Source organism: Aegilops tauschii, chromosome 6 (genome assembly GCF_002575655.3).
Source record: "Aegilops tauschii subsp. strangulata cultivar AL8/78 chromosome 6, Aet v6.0, whole genome shotgun sequence".
NCBI classification, from domain to species: Eukaryota; Viridiplantae; Streptophyta; class Magnoliopsida; order Poales; family Poaceae; genus Aegilops; species Aegilops tauschii.
Window position 1 is genome coordinate 109,556,888 of NC_053040.3, and position 21,890 is coordinate 109,578,777.

The following is a 21,890-nucleotide window of genomic DNA, read 5'->3' on the forward strand; positions in this document are numbered from 1 at the left end:
ACAAGTAGACCAAAACGATTCTGCATCTACTACTATTACTCCACACATCGACCGCTATCCAGCATGCATCTAGAGTATTAAGTTCATAAGAACAAAGTAACGCATTAGGCAAGATGACATGATTTAGAGGGATAAACTCAAGAAATATGATATAAACCCCATCTTTTTATCCTCGATGGCAAAAATACAATACGCGTCGTTTCCCCTTCTGTCGCTGGGATCGAGCACCGCATGATTGAACCCAAAGCTAAGCACTTCTCCCATTGCAAGAAAGATCAATCTAGTAGGCCAAACCAAACTGATAATTCGAAGCGACTTGCAAAGATAACAAATCATACATAAAAGAATTCAAAGGAGATTCAAATATTGTTCATAGATAATCTTGATCATAAACCCACAATTCATCGGATCTCGACAAACACACCGCAAAAAAGAGTTACATCGAATAGATCTCCAAGAAGATCGAGGAGAACTTTGTATTGAGATCCAAAGAGAGAGAAGAAGCCATCTAGCTAATAACTATGGACCCGAAGGTCTGAGGTAAACTACTCACACATCATCGGAGAGGCTATGGTGTTGATGTAGAAGCCCTCCGTGATCGATTCCCCCTCCGGCGGAGCGCCGGAAAAGGCCCCAAGATGGGATATCACGGGTACAGAAGGTTGCGGTGGTGGAAATAGGGTTTCGTGGTGCTCCTGGATGTTTTCGGGGTACATGGGTATATATAGGAGGAAGAAGTAGGTCGGTGGAGCTGCGAGGGGCCCACGAGGGTGGGGGCGCGCCCAGGGGGGCAGGCGCGCCTCCCTGCCTCGTGGCCTCCTTGCTTCTTTCTTGACGTCCACTCCAAGTTTCCTGGATCATGTTTGTTCCAAAAATCACTCTCCCGAAGGTTTCATTTTGTTTGGATTCCGTTTGATATTCCTTTTCTGCGAAACACTGAAATAGGCAAAAAAAAGCAATTTGCACTGGGCCTTGGGTTAGTAGGTTAGTCCCAAAAATAATATAAAAGTGTATAATAAAGCCCATTAAACATCCAAAACAGATAATATAATAGCATGGAACAATCAAAAATTATAGATACGTTGGAGACGTATCAGGGACTGACAAAATTATATCTGTAGGTATGCTGACCGGCCATCCTGAAGAGGAGATGTCCGGAATCTCGGGCGATCTGCTACAAGAGCTGTCGCAAATGCACGAGCAAGCTCGGCAGGCGATGCGAAGTGTTGCCAAGGCCTTATGGCCATCCGCCTCCCCTCCAGGGAGGATGGAGGAGCTTATACAGCTATTCAAGGGAGCGCGGCGGCGTTTCCGATTATGGAAGATATCGGCCTGCCGGGAAGGTGCACGAGAAGCCTGGGCCATGGTGAAAACATGGTATACCAAGCTTGATCCAAATCATATGGCGCGGGTCGGACCTCTAGGGTCAGATGGGAAAGAAATTCCCGTGAGTTGGGTATATGACCAAGTAGAAGTAGCTGCCGGATATTCCCAACAAGATTGTAAGTTAGACAGCCTGTTCGACGGTATAGAGGAGGAAATTTATGAGTCTAAGTAACTATGTACTTTCCTTGACGTATTTGTCCCTAGCCGGATTGTAAAACGATTGTCATGGCAGACCTTTTCGCTTCGACCTCTGGACCCGAAGGTGCAGAGTGTTTCCGAATACCTGAGCGGCAAAATATACCGGGGTACGCGTGGAAACCAGGCGTAGGGGTCATAGTTGCTTGAACAGACAAGTTGTATCCGGCTAACTATGTTATATTACATTGTGATTGTAAGAAACATCTTCCAGAGAGAATAGTTCCGTTAAGGGTTCCTTTCCTTGGATGTACATGCGTTAATGTGCATGTCCGAACTGTGTTTGAAAAAATCGCAGTATATTCAACATCTGGGGGTTCATATTCTAATGACTGTAAAAACATCTTTAGTTCGCTGACCGAATATTCCCTTAAGAACGCTAGCTTTCGGCTTCACCCAGTCTGAGGTACACATCCGGATGACCCGGCAGTAACAATCGCAGAGGTGCTCCCTTTATGCCCTAGTTGAACTAACGGGAACATAGGGCATAAGCATAGGAGCCAGGCAACCCAGCTTGGCCAAAACTTAAGTCATATCGATGCACATAATGGCGAAGAAAAGGTACATATGGGGGAAAACGTGCATATGTGATGAGCTTGACGCTCGAAAAATAACAATAATAAGCTTCTGTCAAGGAAGCCCCCAGGTATAATTGACGTACATATTTGAAGATGTGTATGCCACAAGTGCACGGTTTAGCCGCACTAAAAGCTTTAAGGCTAAAAAGGAAAAAGCAAAAAGAGAGGAAAAAGTAATGAAAATAATAGGGAGAAGGAGACGAACAAAGAGTCTAAAAAGTAGATGATTTGGTATGCCCTCCTTGCAGAGGTTCTATCTTGGTCGGTTGATTGGGTGTTATTCTAGGTGTTGTTGAGATGACCTAAGCTAACAACAATTTGAGCTTGTCTTCATAGTGTGTGATTATATTTAGGTGGACAAAATCCCCCAGTGATAAGCCCAAAAAGAAAATTTGGCATTGACGCAGGGGGTAGAGCGTTGGTGACGCATGAAAAGAAAATTCGGCATGGCGCGGGAGGTAGAGCGTTGGTGATGCCCAAAAACAAGATTTGGCCTGATGCGGGAGGTAGAGCATTGCGTGCGGCAGCAAAGATACAACCATGTTAAAAAATTCAAACCATCGACGGGAAGTAGAGTGTTGTGTGCGGCAGGAAAGATACAACCATGTTCAAAAATTCAAACCATCGGGGTGACAGTTGCAAGATGGGGATTGAATGGCGTGACACATTTAGCTAGCAAGAAGGCTGTTTGCCGAAATTGGAGTTTGGATTCTTATATAATTTCATTTTAGACCAATTATTGTTAAATCACAACATGTTATTGTGATAAATATTATGAACAAAAATTTGTTTCAGATAATCAAAATATTGAAGAAAATTCTAAACTTACGTGCGTTGCACGTGCACGCTTACTAGTTACAAAAAACAAGCAAAAATCGCAGAACCAGAGAAAAAAATCGGCGCCAAGAAAAAAACAGCAGAAAATCCGCTCCCGCCCTTCATACTGGGCCGCAGTCCACCGAAACCACGTAGAAAACCTAAGCCCAAGTTTCTCGAGCGACATAGTACATATCTGGCTCATGCATATGGCATATTCCGGTCTTGTTTTGATATAAAAAAAATGGCAGATTCCGGTTAGTTGCGCTGCTCGGCCGCCCGCCGGTGGTGCTCAGCTCATGGCCTTCTCCCTCGATTCCGGTGCGCGGCCTCCAAGAACTTCTCCTCCTCATCTCCAGTCCTTACCCACTCCCGCGCGACACGCCACCTCGCGAGCCCTAGCGGATCTCTGGACCCGCCGCCACATGACGAATGCGGCCGGCCGGAAACGAACACCAAGCTGGGGAAGCTGGCGAACCGGCGGTTTGTGGGCGGCGTAGCGCATGCGATCCGTCGATCCGCGAGTCGGAGGTAATTCGCCCATTTCTCTATTCGAGCAGTTTTTTGTTCGTTATGCAAAAAGTTCGACCTATTGACCATGTAAACTTTGCCAGTAGTTTCTTTTTCAGAGGTCCATTAGTCACACCAGCAATCATCTAGGAGGAGGTAGCCAGGGTGCCTCTGTGTGATCGGATTAAATTGTGCATTTTGTACAGAGAAACTGTTTTTGCACACACAAAGCTGCTTGCTGGAAGAACTAAATATCATGCAACTTTAATACTATTCAGCATGCCAACAATATTCAACTTGTAAAGATTCGACTAGTACATTACTAAGATACAAAGATGTGAACACAAAATCTGGATTACACTGAAGTGGGCTTAGCCGCTCAGCCAAAATATCTGAATAATACTAACTGGTCATATAGCACTCCTACCCCAAAGAACAAACCAAAGGCAATCACAAAGATGACCTTATTGCTGCATTGTTTTGCAGAGATGATGGAGATGGGAGGTGCTTCAACTGAATCACAATGGTTAATAAGCATAGGGCCGCACAGCTTTGGGTTCCCATTAAAACTAGAAGCTTCAAATGTGCTTAGCTGGCCTGTTGTTGGAATAGGTCCTTCTAGGTCGTTGTTAGAAATGTTGAACTCCGAAAGGAAGTGAAGGATCTGCAAAGCTGCAGGAATTTCACCACTCAGATGGTTATTAGACAAATCTAGCCTCTGAAGGATAGCGAGGTTGCCGATCAATTGTGGGATTTCTCCATAGAAGTTGTTGAAACTCAAGTTCAGGTAAAGGAGTGCTTTCAGATGACTAATCTCTTGGGGAATCACACCCGTGAATTTATTGTTGCCGAGATTCAGCACTTTGGGCCAAGCACTGCCCATGCGGTACTGAAGTTTACCATTAGCACTGTCCACATAAATTGGTAGATCAAGGAGGCTTGGGTCCAAATAGATGGCAGGCTTGTCTGATTTTAGCATTGGCATCTCCATCAAGGTCATTGGGATTTTCCCAGTAAGACTGTTATTTGATATGTCCAGACGGAAGAGGTGGTTTAGGGAGTTGATCCATCTTGGCATTGGTCCAGTGAGTCGATTACTGAGTAATACTAGGATCTTAAGATTTCTGAGCTTTGATAACCAAATAGGTATCCTTCCAGTCAACGAACACCATTCCATGGCAAGACATTGAAGATTCTGAAAACCGTCAATGGTTTCATCTTGTGGCATGGCCTCATTCATGAAGTTTCTGCCAATGAGCAGGGTGCTGATGTTCCTGCAGCTCTTAATGGCATGCAAAGCTTTTGTGATATTTGTAAAGGAGTTTTGACTAAGTGATAGGAAGGACAGGTGCTTCAGATTGCCTATTCTTAGTGAGATCTCACCATGGAAATGGTTGTCTGACAGCCGCAGTGCAGTCAAATTGCTGCATGAGTAAATGCTTTCTGGAACTATGCCACTGAGATTATTCCTTATAAGATCTAAGTATTTTAAACTTTGAAGGGAGGAGAAGTTGATATTGCCCAGATCTCCACTGAAGTTGTTGATCTTGAGATCAATGGTTTTGAGGTGTGTACAGTTGCTCAGAGTTGATGGCAGCTCTCCAGACATTTTGTTGCTACCCAAATGGAGCTCCTCCAGCCTCCTGAGCTGATCTATGGACTCTGGGAAGTTGCCACTGAAACTGTTTCCTCCAAGGTCAAGAGTAAGCAGATTACTGAGTTTGACTATGTGTGCTCCATCAAGTTCTCCTTGTAAAGCATTGTTGGGGAAGGAGAGGTACTCTAGCGAGGTAGCGCAGAAGATTTCAACAGGGAGAGTCCCACTTAGGTTGTTATGGCCAACCTTGAGCACTTTGAGCTTGGAGCAATCACCTAGTGCGGTGGGAATATCACCACTCAATTGGTTGTAACAGAGGTCAAGCAAAGCCAAAGATGGTGACCCAAGGCAAAGAGAAGATGGTATTTGCCCAGTGAAGCTGTTATTGCTGGCGTTGAGCGCGATCAGATTCTTCATCATCTTCCATGTGGCTGATGGAAATTCTGAGCTGAACTGGTTGCTTGAGATGTTGAGTACCTGCAGAGGCCAGTCGGTGGTAACCAAAGAAGGCAGCTCAGGCAGCGGTCCATTGAGCTGGCAGAAGCTGACATCAAGGACGATGATGCTTCTGGAGGACATGAGCTCTGGCGGAAGGCCACCGGAGAAGGAGTTGTAGGAGAGGTTGACATGTAGCAGGCTGGTGAGGTCGGCAAGGGACCGTGAGATGCGCCCTTCAAGTCCTCTAGATGCCAGGGAGACCTCAGTGACAGCCCCGTCTCCATTGCAGGTGATGCCTAACCACTCGCAGCAGTCCGTGCTGCTGTCACGCCACGATGTGGCGAGGCCGCCATCTCTGGACAGCCCGGCAAGGAAACGGAGGAGGTAGCACTTCTCCTGCTTGGTGCATGCGGTGGTGGGAGAGGCCAAGATGAGCAGCACGAAGAGCTGCAGCACGGCCGTAGGAACGTTGAAGAAATGCATTGGTTAGTGTTTTCTCCTACCTTCTTTTTTGCTGTTGCTTGAGAATGCATATGCAGTGCTGGTGCTATTTATCATCTAGCAGTAGCTTTATCCTTTGCATCAGAGCTACTGAAAAACCATTCATAACACCATGTCATGTCATGGGTGCCGTGCAGCTTAGGGCCCTTGGCCACAGTCGGCTGGTGCACAAAAGACTGTAGTACTAGCGTGGGAAAGCTACATCCGTGCCCATCAATTACTATTAGCCATAACAAAACGCCATCAACTAGTTTATAAAGCTCTCTTCTACTCTCTCTGTAAAGAAATATAAGAGCGTTTGGATCACTAGCGTTTAGATCACTAAACTAGTGATCCAAGCGCTCTTATATTTCTTTACAGAGGAAGTACTTGTGTATGGATTAAATAGTTACTGAATAGATTGAGGTTAGGCATTGTATCCAAAATATTCAAGTAACAGGAAATCAATCTGTCATCTACCAGCCCCAAGGTTCATGCTTATTATGTTTACATGGCTGAAAAAAATATAGGAGAGCAAGGTTCATTGCTAGTTAGCTTATCTTAAATGATCTATTTATTGCGTTACGGCCCAATAGTACATATGCTAGTGGCAGGCTGCCATCGATAGCCTGGCCCCTGGGGTGCCCTAGTTTACTGGGAATTTGCTCACCCTACTGTTGGTATACTTGAGTATGATAGGTACGGACCGTACCCAAAGATACCAGGCCACATGGGCTGGATTTCTTTTGATTTGATAAATAATGCAGAATGGTACCAGTTACACCACATGATTTGTTTTCCATGCTTTAATGCAGAAGCAAGTTAGATTCTGGAAATGAGAGTCAAATGGTCGATCAGAGAGGTGTGTATCTTGCGTAGTTTCTTGGTTGAGCCTGATAAAATCAGAGTCAAATGGAAATTTCTTCTTACTTCATGGTTGTTTCTTGCATGATGGGAAGAGTTCAGTTAGGTTTCCTCTTCTCAGTTCATGCTTGAGCCGTTTTCCTCCATGCTCGCTTTTGGTAGTTAGTAGAGTACTGGAGGTATTTGTGTTTCAATAGAATCTCCTGAGAAGGTACATACCTAAATGCTTTATCTAATTCATGCTTTGCAGAACATTTTGTGAACTTGTGTTTGATGTCTATGAAATATATTCTGCTTGATAATTATACAAATTGGTGGTTGTCTCCACATGAGGTGGCTAGGTTGATGTACAAGGATGCATGGGTTCTTGTTTCAACCACTCTGACAGCTCGAGTTTACCTGTTGAATAACTGTTATTGGTCGATTCTTTTTTTTAGACTTCGTAATTATTATGTTTCATTTCTTGTTACTTTGCTTGATGCATAAACCGTATATGAAGACCCTGGCGAAAACCCTCGAACACGCACATATCACGTATTCATGCAATGAACAAGCGAAGACTTGTTTTCATGGAAAGTTGAAAAGGTACTCAAAGGCAGACCAAGCGACTTGACTTTGGTCATCACAGACCAAGCGACTTGACTTTGGTCATCGGGGTCAAATCTTGGACGACAGAGGCATACCACCATTGCTTCATCTTGACTATCTAGGCTTGAAACAGCTTTTTTTAAGTAAAGTGCACAGTTAGTACAAGAAGTCGTGGCAAAAGTTGAGTTTATACCAAGTTTAGAAATACCACGGTTTAGTACATGATGTTGTTCAAGTGAGTGTTAAGTGGTGTTTGCCGTACTTGTGCTCTTTGTAGCTAGTGAGCAATTATTCGTTATATCAGTTTGAGAATTGTTTCATGTTTATTTATTTTCTTATACTCCGTGTTAGTTCCTTGCAGATCATATTTTCCATTTCCCTGGGTACGGTACAGGTCCTGGAACAAAGCAGAGCCAAAAGCACATATGCATCATTCGTGAATGTACTTCAGATGCACAGAGAGTGGCCATGGTATATCCCCTCTTCTCTTGTCAACTTCCTATGGCTCCTTTACTTGCTATTTTGCTTTTTTCTTTTTTACAGAGAAGCAGCAATGTAGAACTGTCTCCATATGAGACGGATTGGTTCTTGTCTTGTTCATGGAAAGTTGAACAAGAACGCAGAGCAAGCGACTTGAATTTATCTTGCCAGGAACCATACGTCAAGTGTATGAATGTTAGTGACTGACTCTGGTCTTTGATTGGTATTTTTTCAAGAAGAAACACATTGGTTGGTGTTTCTTCCCCTTGTTTTGCTGTTGCTGGCAGAATGCATGCACTGCTGGTACTATTTATCATCTAACAGTGGCCATATAGGTGGTGGCATGAGTAGTGGCAGGCTGCCAGTGATGTAGCCTGGCCCCTGGGGTACCAACACAGTTTTGGGCCCGCTGAGGCTTACTGGGAATTTGCATGCTTGACGCTGAGGTCTTGCTATACTTGAGTGTGATATACGGATATACGAGTTAACATGGGCTGGATTTCTTTTGATAAAGATAAAGAATGCAGATTGGTACCAGTAACCAGGCAGCATGATGTTTTCCATGCTTTAATGCAGGATCAAGTTAGATTCTGGAAATCAGAGTAAAATGGTCGATCAGAGGTGTGTGTTCTTGCTTATGTTTTGAAATTCCTTCTTATTTCATTGTTGCTTATTGCATGATAGGAAGTGTTCAGTTAGGTTTTCTCTTCTCAATTCATTTTGGGACTGACAAAATGTTCTGGTTTCCTTTGTGCTCGCTGTCGGTAGTTAGTAGAGTGCTGGAGGTATTCGAGTTTCAATAGAATCTCCTGAGAAGGTACATACCTATCCAACTGATGCTTTGCGGAACATTTTGAAAAGTTGTGTATCATGTCTATGGGGAGATATTCTGCTTGATATTTATCATGGGGGGGGGGGGGGGGGGGGGGGGGGGGCATTTCCTTCCAACTCTGATGAATAAATATCTATTATATCAGTTTGAAACTGGTTGTGTTTACAAAATAGTCATATCAGTTTGAAAACAGTTTCATGATTAGTGTTTTTATTTATTTTTGAAAATGAGGATAGACAGATTTGTCGCTGCTGTCTCCATCTCAGACGTACATGGATGCATGGGTTCCTGCTTTCACTACTCGGCAGCTCGAATTTACATGTTGAATAGTTGTTATTGATTGATTCTTTTTCTTAGGGCGTCGTAATTATATTTCATTTCTTGTTACTTTGCTTGATGCATACACCGTGAATGAAGACCCTGGCAAAAACCCTCACGCACGTATGCCTAGAACGAACAACTGAAGACTTCTTTTCATGGAAAGTTGACTCAAAGGCAGAGCGAGCGACTTGACTTTGGTCATCAGGGTCAAGTCTTGTTCGATAGAAAGTCAGAAGCAGACCATACACCAGGGCCACCCAGTAACTGCTAGTTTATACTCTTTGCTGTTTCCACCATTACTTCACCTTGACTATGTAGGCTCCGGTGCGAGCCTTGAAACTGCCTCTTTTTTTTTATAGTAAAGTACACGGTTAGTACAAGAAGTTGCGGCGAAAGTACAGTCTATATATCAAGCTAGAAATATCACAGTTCAGTACAAAGTGGTTGTGTTTAGAGCAACTCCAAAGGGCCGACCCATTTCGTCCGCCTGCGTCCGTTTGGGTCGGCACAGACAAAAGTGGCGGCCCAACGCGCCGACCCAAACCCAAATCACGTCCGCGTCGCGTCCGCGCCGACGCATTTGCGGCCCAAATTTGCGCCCCAAATGCGTCGGCGCGGACGCCGAACGGACGCTTCGCGCGCCTTCTCGCTATCCGCCGCGTCCCCACATGGCGGCCGTCCAACTACCCGCTGCCCACGCGGTCAGCTTAATTTATGACGACGGGCCCACGCGTCAGCGACGGCGCTCGTCCTTTTTTAAGCCGACCGTGCGGCGGGGCCGTCCTCATCCAAACTCGCCGTCCACATCTGCCCACCTTTGCTCCCTCGTCGCCGGCAAACCCTAGCCACCACAACCACAGCGAGATGGGCCTCTTCTCCGGTGCCAGCGGCAGCAAGTCCCCCGCCACCCCTTTCCCCTCGGAGTTCCTCCCACCTCCGCCGGCGCCTCGCCGGCAGAGGCAGCGCGTGAACGTGCCAGTGCACCAGGCGGAGTGGCACTGGCAGAACCGCCAGCCTCTTCCGTATCCGGACGTGACGTTGCCGCACGACTGGCATCTGGATCCAGATAGGATCCCAGTGCTGGCGGCGCCGCGGACGGCTCGTGCTCACGCGGAGGAGGTGCGGCGCCGGCGGGCGCTGCTGACGCCGGAGCACGAGGAGGCCTACGCAACCGACTCGCCCAACTGGGCGAGGTGGTTCGCCTTCGAGGCGAGGCGACGGGGCGTGCGTGAGGTCGACCGGAGGCCAACGCCGCTCGTCGTCCGCGAGGAGGACCAGGCGGCCCTTGCGGCCGTCTACCGGGAGAGCGAGGAGGACGAGCGGCGCAGAGCGGAGGCGGAAGAGGAGGCCCGCTACGAGGCGGCAATGGCGCAGGCCCTTGCCCTCTCCGCGGCGGGCGACAGCGTGGTGCCGCCGGTGGCCCCGCCGTCCCCCATCAAGCCGGAGCCCGAGCCCGAGCCCATCACGCGCTTCTCCTGGAGGGGAGTGGTGCGCGAGTGGGTGTCCGCGCCACCGGTTTGGCTGGGGGCGACGCCGGCGCAGGAGCAGGCGTACCTCGAGATGTGGCGCCAGCGCCGGCTGGCAGAGGAGCGCCGTTGCGGCGAGTACGAGGAGATGCTCGAGCGCGACCTCGAGGAGGAGCAGCGCGAGTCCGAGGAGGAGGCGCGCCAGGCCGCGGCTGCACAGGCGGCCGCACACCCCCCCCCCCCCCCCCCCCCCCCCCCCGCCCGCCCCGGCACTGCCTGCGCCGGCACAGCCCGACATGGCGGCGCTCTGGAACACGACGTTCGCCTGGGCCGGGCCGGCGCCGACGCTCATCGACCTCACGGACCCCGAGGACGACGACGACGACGCCTAGGGCAGCGCGCCGCCTCGTAGTTTAGGCTGTTTTTTTAATGCAAATGTGGACGCGTGGACTCTCGCCGGCCTTCGTGGCCGGCTTTAATGTTTAATTAATGTTGTTTTTCTTTTTTTTAATATGCATGCGTTCATTTTTTTTGGCGCCGTCAAAATGGGTCTCAGGCCAGCGTTGGGCGCACGCGCCGACCCAAATGCGGAAGCGGGCATCCGTGTCCGTCTGGCCGACCCAAACGGACAAAAAGCGGACGAAATCACCGTCCGTTTGGGTCGGCCCGTTGGAGTTGCTCTTACAGTACCCGTGCTCTTTGTAGCTAGTTTACGAAATATTCATTATATCAGAGTTTGAAAACTGTTTCATGGTTGTGGTTTTTCTTATGTTTCCTGTTAGTTCCTTGCAGATCATATCTTTGTGACATTTCCCTGGGTACAGGTCCTGGAACAAAGCAGAGTCAAAAGCGCATGTGCATCATTCATGAATATACTTCAGATGATGCACAGAGAGTGGCCATGGTGTATTCCCCTCTTCTCTTGTGGTAAAGATTTTTTTTTTTTGGCGGAAATATGATAAAGAAGCTGCAAGCTTCAACTTCCTATGGCTCCTTTTTTTTTTGGCTTTTTTCATTACAGAAAAGCAGCAGTGCAAAACTGTCTCCATATGAGATAGGTAGATATATTGATTGATTGTTGTCTCTGCAACTTGTTCATGCAAACTTGAACAAGTACTCATCAAAGGCAGAGCGAGCAACTCGACTTTATCTTGGCAGCAACCATACACCAAGTATGAACTTGGGTGACGGACTTCGGTCATCGTGGTTTGGAATCCATGAATTTCCACAGATCCTTGTACAGATTTTGTAGAATTTAGTCATCGCGGTCCAAGTAGAATAGGTCTCAAGTCTTCTACGTCTGAGGACAGGCATGCAGCCATGCACCAGGACCAGTTGGGAACTGCTAAATAATTCTTTCCATTTCCATCATTACTTCATCTTGACTATCTAGTTCCGTTGTGAGCCTTGGAACTCGAAAGTCTGAGACCCTGGCACTTTGCCTTGGAACTGCCTTTTTTTGGGCGCTTCGCCTTGGACCTGTTTGCTGGACCTGAGTCTGTTTTCTGCTCTCTTCTTGACAGGGCTGGCTATCCTTTTCGAGCCAAACAATGGACTGAATCGTAAGGTGGCAGGCATGCATTAGTGAGAATTTAATCCACATACTCACGGCCAAATTGCTGATTCATTGGCTGAAGGATCACTTGTTCCAATATGTTGTGCCACCGTGGCCAAAGCCCCATTTCCCCATCAAAACTGCTTCAACAACCTCCAAGTTTCTCCACCGAACCCATAACACCTAGGGCGTCCCAAACCCTAAACCTAAAGAAACACCCTCCTTGCCCTTGGAACCGGCGGCAGTGGCGCGCTGAATGTGGACTGTGTTTCCTGTGCTGCTTCTTGTGGTTGGTGCATTCCTTGCCGCTGGCAGTGGTGGTCGCCGCTCTCCCGACTCCCTTTGCCCGACGGCGCTTCCCCTCGCAAATCCTATTCTGAATTAAACCCTAGAGGGCACCCCCCACCCCCTCTCCTCCACTAGCTTAATTGGGCTGCTGGCCCACCCCCCGCCCCAACACCGGTTTCGGGTTTACTGGGCTGGGTTTTCAGTGGGTTTTTTCTCGTCTTTTGTCTAGTTTTCGAGGTTTTTTTGTTTTCTTTTTTATTTTAAAATTTCGTGAACTTTTTTTTCCCAATTTTTTGAGCTTTCTTGCAAAATCACAAACAATTTTCAAATTTATGGAACCTTTTCAAATTCACAAACTTTTTTTCAAATTTGTGAACCTTTTTGTCAAATTTACAAACTTTTTTCAAATCTGCAAACCTTTTTAAAAATTTATGAACTTTTTTCGAACTCGGGATCTTTCTTCAAATTAGGTGATTTTTTAAAAAAAATCACAAACTTTTTCCAATTTTATGAACTTTTTTCAAATTCAAGTTTTAAAAAATTTATGGATTTCTTTTTAAATTTACGTTCTTTTCGAGGCATATTTTTAAAGTCAATGGTCAATCAGGTCAACGGTCGAACTGGTCCATTGGTCAGCGGGTCAACTAGTCAGCGGTCAACATTTACCAGTCACACCATCACTGACTGGCTCACATGGTCGCACGAGCGCCGCGCTGTTGGGCTCACATGCCCATGCAATTGCTTGCACGAGTGCCGGTTGCCTTGTTGGCACCACAAGCGCTGATTAGAGACTCTCCTTCACCGCGGGCGGAGCTTGTTGCTAGCCCGGTGCGCCGGGCCAAGCTTGTCTGATCCAGTGCGGGAAGGGCCTCGCCCGTCCAGATCCGGCATAGGGCTCCTCTGTCCGACTGTTGGGCACATTAGTCTCTAGGCGGAGTCACACCATCACTGGCTCACATGCTCGCATGAGCGCCGGGTTGTTGGGCTCACATGCCCATGCAATTGCTCGCACGAGTGCCAGTTGCCTTGTTGGCACCACAAGCATTGATTAGAGACTCTCCTTTACCATGGGCGGAGCTTGTTTGCTGGCCCGGTGTGCCGGGCCAAGCTTGTCCTGATCCAGTGCGGGGAGGGCCTCACCCGTCCAGATCCGGCATAGGGCGCCTCTGTCCGACTGTTGGGCGCATTAAGTCGCTAGGCGGAGTGGGCCCAGGCAGCTGGGCCTATGGGAGAGCCATGAAATGGGTTCACCGCCTCACCATCTCACGCGTGGCAAGCCTCACCTGTCCTGCTCGGGGCGTATCGTGGGGGTCCTGGTGTAGCTGGGGCCCACACACCGTGAGCAATGGCATGTAGTGGCTCCCTGAAGAATAGTAGTGAGTGTTTTCATCCTGCGGCGGGCGATGTTGCGACATTGAGCTGCATGTGCATGCTTGATCTGTGGATGGCGTTGGATGTGCCCTTTTGGTTGTCTCAGATGGTTGAAGAGGCACAACTTTGCTTCCCTTGGGACTTCTCTTCTCTCTCTGATGGTTGGCATGGGCGGCAGATGCATGACAACCGAGGCATCTATGCACCGGGCAGTGCCTCATAGTGGCAATACTGCGGTGAAGTCAAAATCCTCAGGTCATGATCACGAAAACATGGTAATTAAGGCCTGAGTCTACGATGCTAATATATTTGGTCTTAGTTTTTTGTTGTGATTGTAATATGTTTGACTAAATAGGTTGACATGTTAAGCAGAGTGCAAAATCACATGCTTTTACAGTTCTCTTTTATATCAAATGATATCGAGGTTAACATGTGAAAAATGATATTGAGGGTCAGAGTATGTATCAACAGAATTTTATTCTCATATATCAATTACGGTAGCCAAACGTGCTTTGCGGTACACACATACTAGTCGATGTGAAGGCAATGGCGTCTTCTGGGAATCTTTCATCCGTTTTTTGATTCTATATGAGAAGTCGGTGAGCCATGTCCCATATTGATCAGATATAGAGAAAAGAAAAAGGAGAGAGAGCTATGGTTAAAAAAGGAAAAGCACTTATTTGCAGAAAGCAACAGCATCCAGAAACATGGTACGTCCAGGTACATACTGACCATACTACTTTGCATGTGCACTCTTTCAGAAACATGCATTCTACAAATAACATGGGCACACAGATTGGTTTGGCAAAAATATTCAACTTCTAAAGATTCAACTAATACATTATTAAGACCCGTTGCACGTGTATACAAAGATGTGAACAAAATATCAGGATACTAGACGCTTAGCCAAAATATCTGAATAATACTAACTGGTCATATAGCACTCCTACCCCAAAGAACAAACCAAAGGCAATGGCAAAGATGACCTTAGTGCTGCATTCTTTTGCAGAGATGATGTGCACGGGAGCTTCTTCGACTGAACTGCAATCTCTAATAAGCAGAGAGCCACACAGCTTTGGGTTCCTGTCAAAACTAGAAGTCTGAAACGTGCTCAGCTGGCCTGTTGTTGGAATAGGTCCTTCTAGGTCGTTGTAGGAAATGTTGAATTGTGAAAGGAAGCGAAGGATCTCCAATGCTGCAGGAATTTCACCCGTCAGATGGTTATTAGACAGATCTAGTTGCTGGAGGTTCGTGAGGTCGCAGATTGATTGTGGGATCACTCCATAAAAGTTGTTGGAACTCAAGTCCAGGAAAAGGAGTGCTTTCAGCTGACCAATCTCTTGTGGAATCACACCTGTGAATTTATTCTTGCCGAGATTCAGCACTTTGGCCCAAGCACTGTCAATCCGGTATTGAACTGTTGATGATTCCGCAACATAAATAATTAGATCAAGGTCAAGGAGGCTTGGGTCCGAATAGATGGCTGCCTTATCTGATTTAAACATTGGCATCTGCATCAAGGTGATTGGGATTTCCCCAGTAAGACTGTTGTTAGATACATCCAGCCGAAAGAGGTGGTTTAGGGAGTTGATCCAGCTTGGCATTGGTCCTGTGAGTTGATTGCTGTATAAGTCTAGCATCTTCAGATTTGTGAGCTTTGATAACCAAATAGGTATCCTTCCAGTCAACGAACACTGGTGTATGGCGAGATGTTGAAGATTCTGGAAACCGTGAATGGTTTCATCTTGTGGCATGACCTCATTCATGAAGGTTTTTCCAATAAGCAGGACGCTGATGTTCTTACAGCTCTTAAGCCCATGCAAAGTTTTTGTGATGTTCGTAAAGGAATTTCTAACAAGTGATAGGAAGGACAAGTGCTTCAGATTACCTATTCTCAGGGATATCTCACCATGGAAATTGTTGTACGACAGCCGCAGTGCAGTCAAATTTCTGCATGAATAAATACTTTCTGGAAGCATGCCACTGAGATTATTACTCATGAGATCTAAACTTTTTAGATTCTGTAGGGTGGCGAACTTTACCTTGCCTAGGTCTCCACTGAAGTTGTTGAACTTCAGATCAATGGTTTTGAGATTTGTGCAGTTCCCCATAGTTGATGGCAGCTCCCCAGACATGTTATTGCTACCCAAATGGAGCTCCTCCAGACTCCTGAGCTGACCTATGGACTCTGGGATGTTGCCACCGAAATGGTTCCCTCCAAGGTCAAGAGTAAGCAGATTACTGAGTTTGATCATGTGTGCTCCATCAAGTTCTCCTTGTAAACCATTGTTGGGTAAGGAGAGGTACTCTAGCGAGGTAGCACGGAAGGTTTCAACAGGGAGAGTTCCACTTAGGTTGTTATGGCCAACCTTGAGAACTTTGAGCTTGGAGCAATCACCGAGTGTGGTGGGAATATCACCACTCAATCGGTTGTAACAGAGATCAAGCAAAGCCAAAGATGGCGACCCAAGGCAAAGAGAAGACGGTATGTGCCCAGTGAAGCTGTTATTGCTGGCGTTGAGCGCGATCAGATTCTTCGTCATCTTCCATATGGCTGATGGAAATTCTGAGCTGAATTGGTTGCTTGAGATGTTGAGTACCTGCAGAGGCCTGTCGGCGGTAACCAAAGATGGCAGCTCGGGCAGCGGTCCGTTGAGCTGGCTGAAGCTGACGTCGAGGACGATGATGCTTCCAGAGGACATGAGCTCCAGAGGAAGGCCACCAGAGAAGGAGTTGTACGAGAGGTTGACACGCTGCAAGCTGGCGAGGTCGGCAAGGGATGGCAAGATGCGCCCTTCAAGTCCTCTAGATGCCAGGGAAACCTCAGTAACGGCCCCGTCTCCGTTGCAGGTGATGCCTTCCCACTCGCAGCAGTCCGTGCCATTGTCACACCACGACGTGGCGAGGCCGCCATCTTGCGACAGCCCGGCAAGGAAACCGAGGAGGTTGCGCTTCTCCTGCTCGGTGCATGCGGTGGCAGGAGAGGCCAAGATGAGCAGCACGAACAGCTGCAGCACGACTGGAGGAACGGTGAAGAAACGCATTGGTTGGTGTTTTTTCCCCTTGTTTTGCTGTTGCTGGCAGAATGCACGCACTGCTGGTACTATTTATCATCTAACAGTGGCCATATAGGTGGTGGCACGGGGTGTCATAAGTAGTGGCAGGCTGCCATTGATATAGCCTGGCTCCTGCCGCCTTGCGGTACCAACCCAGTTTTGGGCCCGCTGAGGCTTACTGGGAATTTCCCTGCTTGACGCTGAGGTCTTGCTATACTTGAGTGTGATACGGATATACGAGTTCACATGGGCTGGATTTCTTTTGATAAAGATAAAGAATGCAGATTGGTACCAGTAACCAGGCAGCATGGTTTGTTTTCCATGCTTTAATGCAGAATCCAAGTTAGATTCTGGAAATCAGAGTCAAATGGTCGGTCAGAGGTGATAACCTACATGTATGTGTGTGTGTGAGCTTTGTACGTAGTCTGCTGTATAGGCTAGTATAGCGTACGTGTGTGCAGTTTTCCCCTGAGCACACACGTCCCTCCACCTCTCGAACATGGCCTCCCACGATCACCATCGTGGCCTAGACGTCCTCTGTTCCACCTGTATATGTACCCCCCCAGATCAATGCAACAAGTGTGTTCGATCTCTCCACTGAAACAAGAGGTGTGTGTATCTTGCCTATATTTTGAAATTTCTTCTTATTTCATTGTTGCTTATTGCATGATGGGAAGTGTTCAGTAGGTATTCTCTTCTCAAGTCATGCTTGAGACTGACAAAATGTTCTGGTTTTCCTTTGTGCTCGCTGTTGGTAGTTAGTAGAGTACTGGATGTATTCGTGTGTCAATACTTGTGCTCTTTGTAGCTAGCGGAGAAAATATTCATTATATCAGTTTGAAAACAGTATCATGGTTGGTATTTTAATTTATTGGTCGCTGCCTCCATATGAGATAACTAAATTGACGCAAGACGATGCATGGGGGTTCCTGCTTTCACTACTCGACAGCTCGAGTTTACCTGTTGAATAGCTGTTATTGATTGATTCTTTTTCTTAGGGCGTCGTAATTATATTTCATTTCTTGTTACTTTGCTTGATGCATACACCGTGAATGAAGACCCTGGCAAAAACCCTCAAACACGCACGTATGCCTGGAATGAACAACTGAAGACTTATTTTCATGGAAAGTTGACTCAAAGGCAGAGAGAGTGACTTGACTTTGGTCATCGGGGTCAAGTCTTGTACGACAGAGGCAGACCATGCATCAGGACCACCTGTGAGTCTTGAAACTGCCTCTCTTTTTTTTTAAGTGAAGACACGGTTAGTACAAGAAGTTGCGGCGAAAGTACAGTCCATATATCAAGCTAGAAATATCACAGTTCAGTTGTCGAAGTGAGTGTTAAGTGTTACGAAGTGGTTGCGTTTACAGTACCCGTGCTCTTTGTAGCTAGTGAACAAAATATTCGTTATATCAAAGTTTGAAAACTGTTTCATGGTTGTGGTTTTTCTTACATTTCCTGTTAGTTCCTTACAGATCATATTTTTGTGACATTTCCCTGGATACAGGTCCTGGAACAAAGCAGAGTCAAAAGCACATATACAGTTATGCATCATTCATGAATGTACTTCAGATGATGCACAGAGTGGCCATGGTATATTCCCCTCTTCCCTTGTGGCGAAGAAGCTTCGAGCTTCGACTTCCTATGGCTCCTTTTCTTGCTAATTTTTTTTTTTTGCCTTTTTATTACAAGAAAGCAGCAATGTAAAACTGTCTCCATATGAGATAGGTAGATATATTGATAGATTGTTGTCTCTGCAACTTGTTCATGGAAAGTTGAACAAGGACTCATCGAAGGCACAGCGAGCAACTCGAGAATGAACTTGAGTGACTGACTCTGGTCATTGTGGTTTGGAACCCGCGAATTTCCGCAGATCCCTGTACAGATCTTGTAGAATTTAGTCATCACGGTCCGAGTAGATAGGTCTCAAAATCTTGTAGTACATCTGAGGCCAAGCATGCAGCCATGGACCATGACCAGTTGGGAACTGCTAAATTACTTTTTCCTTTTCCATCATTACTTCATCTTGACTATCTAGTTCCGTTGTTAGCCTTGGAACTGCCTTTTTTTGGGCGCCTCGCCTTGGAACTGTTTGCTGGACCTGAGTCTGTTTTCCTTTCTCTTCTTGACAGGGCTGGCTATCCTTTTCGAACCAAACAATGGACTAAATCGTAAGGTGGCAGCCATGCATTAGTGAGAATTTAATCCTGAGGTACTGGTGGTTTAGGTTTCTATCATCCGAGACGACGCGGCGAAGCACGATGGTGTGTAAGCAGATGATCCGTGACTGATAGCGAAATGCGATGTCTTAGTTAGCATCACTCCCAAATTACCAAAATACATTGATGTCATCACTGACCGTCGCTAAGTTTAGCCCTTATTGACTGGTCAGTGATGTTATTTATGCAGCCATTTAAATTCCAATTACACCGCCTTGTGCTCCCCTAACCTGTCGCCGCCGACCCCCTCGTCTAGTAGTCTCCATCGTCTTCGGCTGCCCACCGACACTCCTCTCCCTCTCGTCCCATCTCCCTATTCTCCCTCCCTTCGTCGATTCGTCGCTAAGGTGAGGCTAGCCTCACCGACGCCCGTGCTGCTACCCGGGCCACCGCGTTATCTGGATGTAGCCGCCCCCTCCCCCCTGAAAACGCAAGCGTCATCCCAAACACCCTCGCGACCACTTGCCGCCACCGTGCCTTCGCTCCTGTCATGCGCACGGTTGATCCAAAGGAGGGGGCGCGAGGTAGAACGTTGTGTTTCAGGTTTGATGACCAAGCCGAATAGATCATGTTACGCTGAGATGAAGAGCAACGAGGAGGTGTGTTGATAACTTGGCTCTGAAGGGAAGACTATGTGCCGAACGGTTAATGTTGTAATATATATTGCTGAGGACAACGATATGGCAAGAGGACATGTTTAGACTTTGATGCATGAGATGTGGATGTGTTATGTGGACATCGAAGTGTAGGTGCAACAAATGTATTAGATGTGTATATGTGTTATGTGAACATATAAGTGTAATGTCGCATAATGAACTCTTTCCTCCCCCGGGAAACCCTAGCCGCCGGGCAATAGCACCCCGTCTCCCTCCTGCCTCCCACGTCGCCGACAGGTAAAGCCCGGCTGGCGTTGGCCGTGAGGCCTTGTTTCCCCTCCTTTTGTCCTTTAGCGGCTGGCGCGGGGCTGCCCGAGCGCACAGAGGTGTTGTGCTCACGCGGGGCGCAGCGGCGCGACAACGGACGTACGAGGCGACGCCGTTCTCAGGGAGATGACGCGGCGGCACGGGCGTGCGCAGGCGGCATGACATCTGTGGGGGCTGATGACATCAGGTGGTTGCTTGCTCGGTCGGATCCGATGTGGTTACTGCTTCGGCTGTGGGCGGCGACGGCCCAGGGTGGGGCAGCGACCCGATGTGGTTACTGCTCCGGTTGTGGGCGGCGACGGCCTAGGGTGGGGCAGCGACCTGATGTGGTTACTGCTCCGGCTGTGGGCGGCGGCAGCCTAGGGTGGGGCAACGACCCGATGTGGTTACTGCTCCGGTTGTGGGCGGCGGCAGCCCAGGGTGGGGCAGCGACCCGATGTGGTTACTACTCCGGCTATGGGCAGCGGCGGCCCGGGGTGGTCTGTCCTCCTGAGTGCGTGTAACACCCTGGGAATCATGCTACAGTAACTCCCTGTGATTAAGCTAATCATGTTGCTAAACAGGGCTTGATCACATTTGAATCACCTTCCTTTCTAACTCCTAGTTCAAACTTCAAATATAATTAAAGTGAAAAATAAAAGTTTTCAAAAATTCAAACAAAAATGTTCAGTGGGTGCCAAATATTACACTGGTAATTATGGTGGAGAAAACACATTTTTATAAAATGCCTAAATGCTTTAAATGAAATAAAACAGAAAAGGGAATAAGCAAATAAAAAGAAAACAGAAACAGTCAGAGAAAAAGAAAAAAAGGAGCAGGCCTTCCCCCCCCCCACTGACCCCGGCCCAAACCCCCCGAACCCCCCCGGCCCAAACTGGGCCGCACCCCCGCGCCCCCGGCCTAGCCCACTCTCCCCCGCGTCCCCCTTCCCTGTTCCCCCGACCGGGTCGGAACAGGGGCGCGCTGCCGCCGCACCCCCTCGCCGGCGGTGAACCCCGCGAGAGGATAAGGGCGCCAGCGGCCCCCGCTCCCTCGGGCCTCTCTCCCACTCACCCCGCTCACTCCCTCGGCCTCTGCGCCTCTCCCCCGGATCCGCGCCGCTCTCCTCTTCCCCACGCCCGACGCGCTCGCCGCCGTTCACCGTCGTTCACACGGCCACCGTACCCACCTCGCCGCCCCAAGGTGTCTCCAAGGACCGCCGTCGCCCGCTGCATCGTCTGGTGCATCCCGTTGGAGACCGGAGCCCCTACAACGAGCACACCGAGCTCGTCTTCCCCGCACGGCCGCCGTCGATCGCCGCCCCGTTTCGCCTCCGACGAGCCTCCCCGAGCACGCTGCCGTCCCCCTACAGCCGCGCGGTGAGCTCCTCTACCTCCTCCCCCTCTCCGCTAGCTCGCCCGCGCTCCGTAGCTGCCCCCCCACACGCGCCCGAACGCCGCGCCGCGAGGCTCGCCGCCGGCGGGTCTCCGGTGACCAAATGGTCACGGGGTCAAGCCCGTTACACTCCCCGCCGTTTGTAGATGCCCCCCAGCCCCTCCGCTTTTTCGATAGCTCGCCGTAGCCATGTCTCCGTCGAGCACCCGTGCGCGCCGCCGCCTCCGCCGCTCGCCGGCGCCGATTCCGGCCAAGTCCGGCGAAGCCCCGGCCACCACTGGATGCGGCGCTGCGAGCTCTTTCGAATGGGCCTAGCCCCGTTCCTCCCCGAGCCCCGTAGCGCGATTCCGGCCAACTCCGGCGAGGGACCGCCGCGGTTTTGGTCGCCGGAGTTGCGCCGGCGCCGGCCGCCGACGTGGCTGGCCTGGCCCCACCCCCAGTGTCCCTGCCAGTGGCCCCCACGGGCCCCAGTTGACTGGGTTGACCCAGTCAACTGCTGACTGGGCAGGCCCAGTCACTGACATGTGGGCCCCGCCGCAAAAATTAAAAAAAA

The 21,890-nt window shown here is 48.6% G+C and overlaps 3 protein-coding genes across 3 annotated transcripts; 1 reads left to right on the forward strand and 2 right to left on the reverse strand.

Moving 5' to 3' along the window:
- Positions 1-3,776: 3,776 nt before the first annotated feature.
- On the reverse strand, positions 3,777-6,003 carry LOC109753387 (tyrosine-sulfated glycopeptide receptor 1-like). The gene has a single exon (XM_073501142.1). It carries the CDS (start codon positions 6,001-6,003, stop codon positions 3,865-3,867), a length of 2,139 nt encoding a protein of 712 aa, XP_073357243.1. The 3' UTR covers positions 3,777-3,864.
- LOC120966234 (uncharacterized) lies at positions 5,874-11,922 on the forward strand. The gene is made up of 7 exons (XM_073501143.1): positions 5,874-6,005; positions 6,816-6,862; positions 7,804-7,923; positions 7,996-8,127; positions 8,509-8,553; positions 8,701-8,749; positions 11,344-11,922. Exons 2-5 carry the CDS (start codon positions 6,836-6,838, stop codon positions 8,536-8,538), a joined length of 309 nt encoding a protein of 102 aa, XP_073357244.1. The 5' UTR covers positions 5,874-6,005; positions 6,816-6,835; the 3' UTR covers positions 8,539-8,553; positions 8,701-8,749; positions 11,344-11,922.
- Positions 11,479-19,892, reverse strand: LOC109753386 (tyrosine-sulfated glycopeptide receptor 1-like). Its single transcript, XM_020312296.4, has one exon. It carries the CDS (start codon positions 16,807-16,809, stop codon positions 14,668-14,670), a length of 2,142 nt encoding a protein of 713 aa, XP_020167885.1. The 5' UTR covers positions 16,810-19,892; the 3' UTR covers positions 11,479-14,667.
- Positions 19,893-21,890: the final 1,998 nt, after the last annotated feature.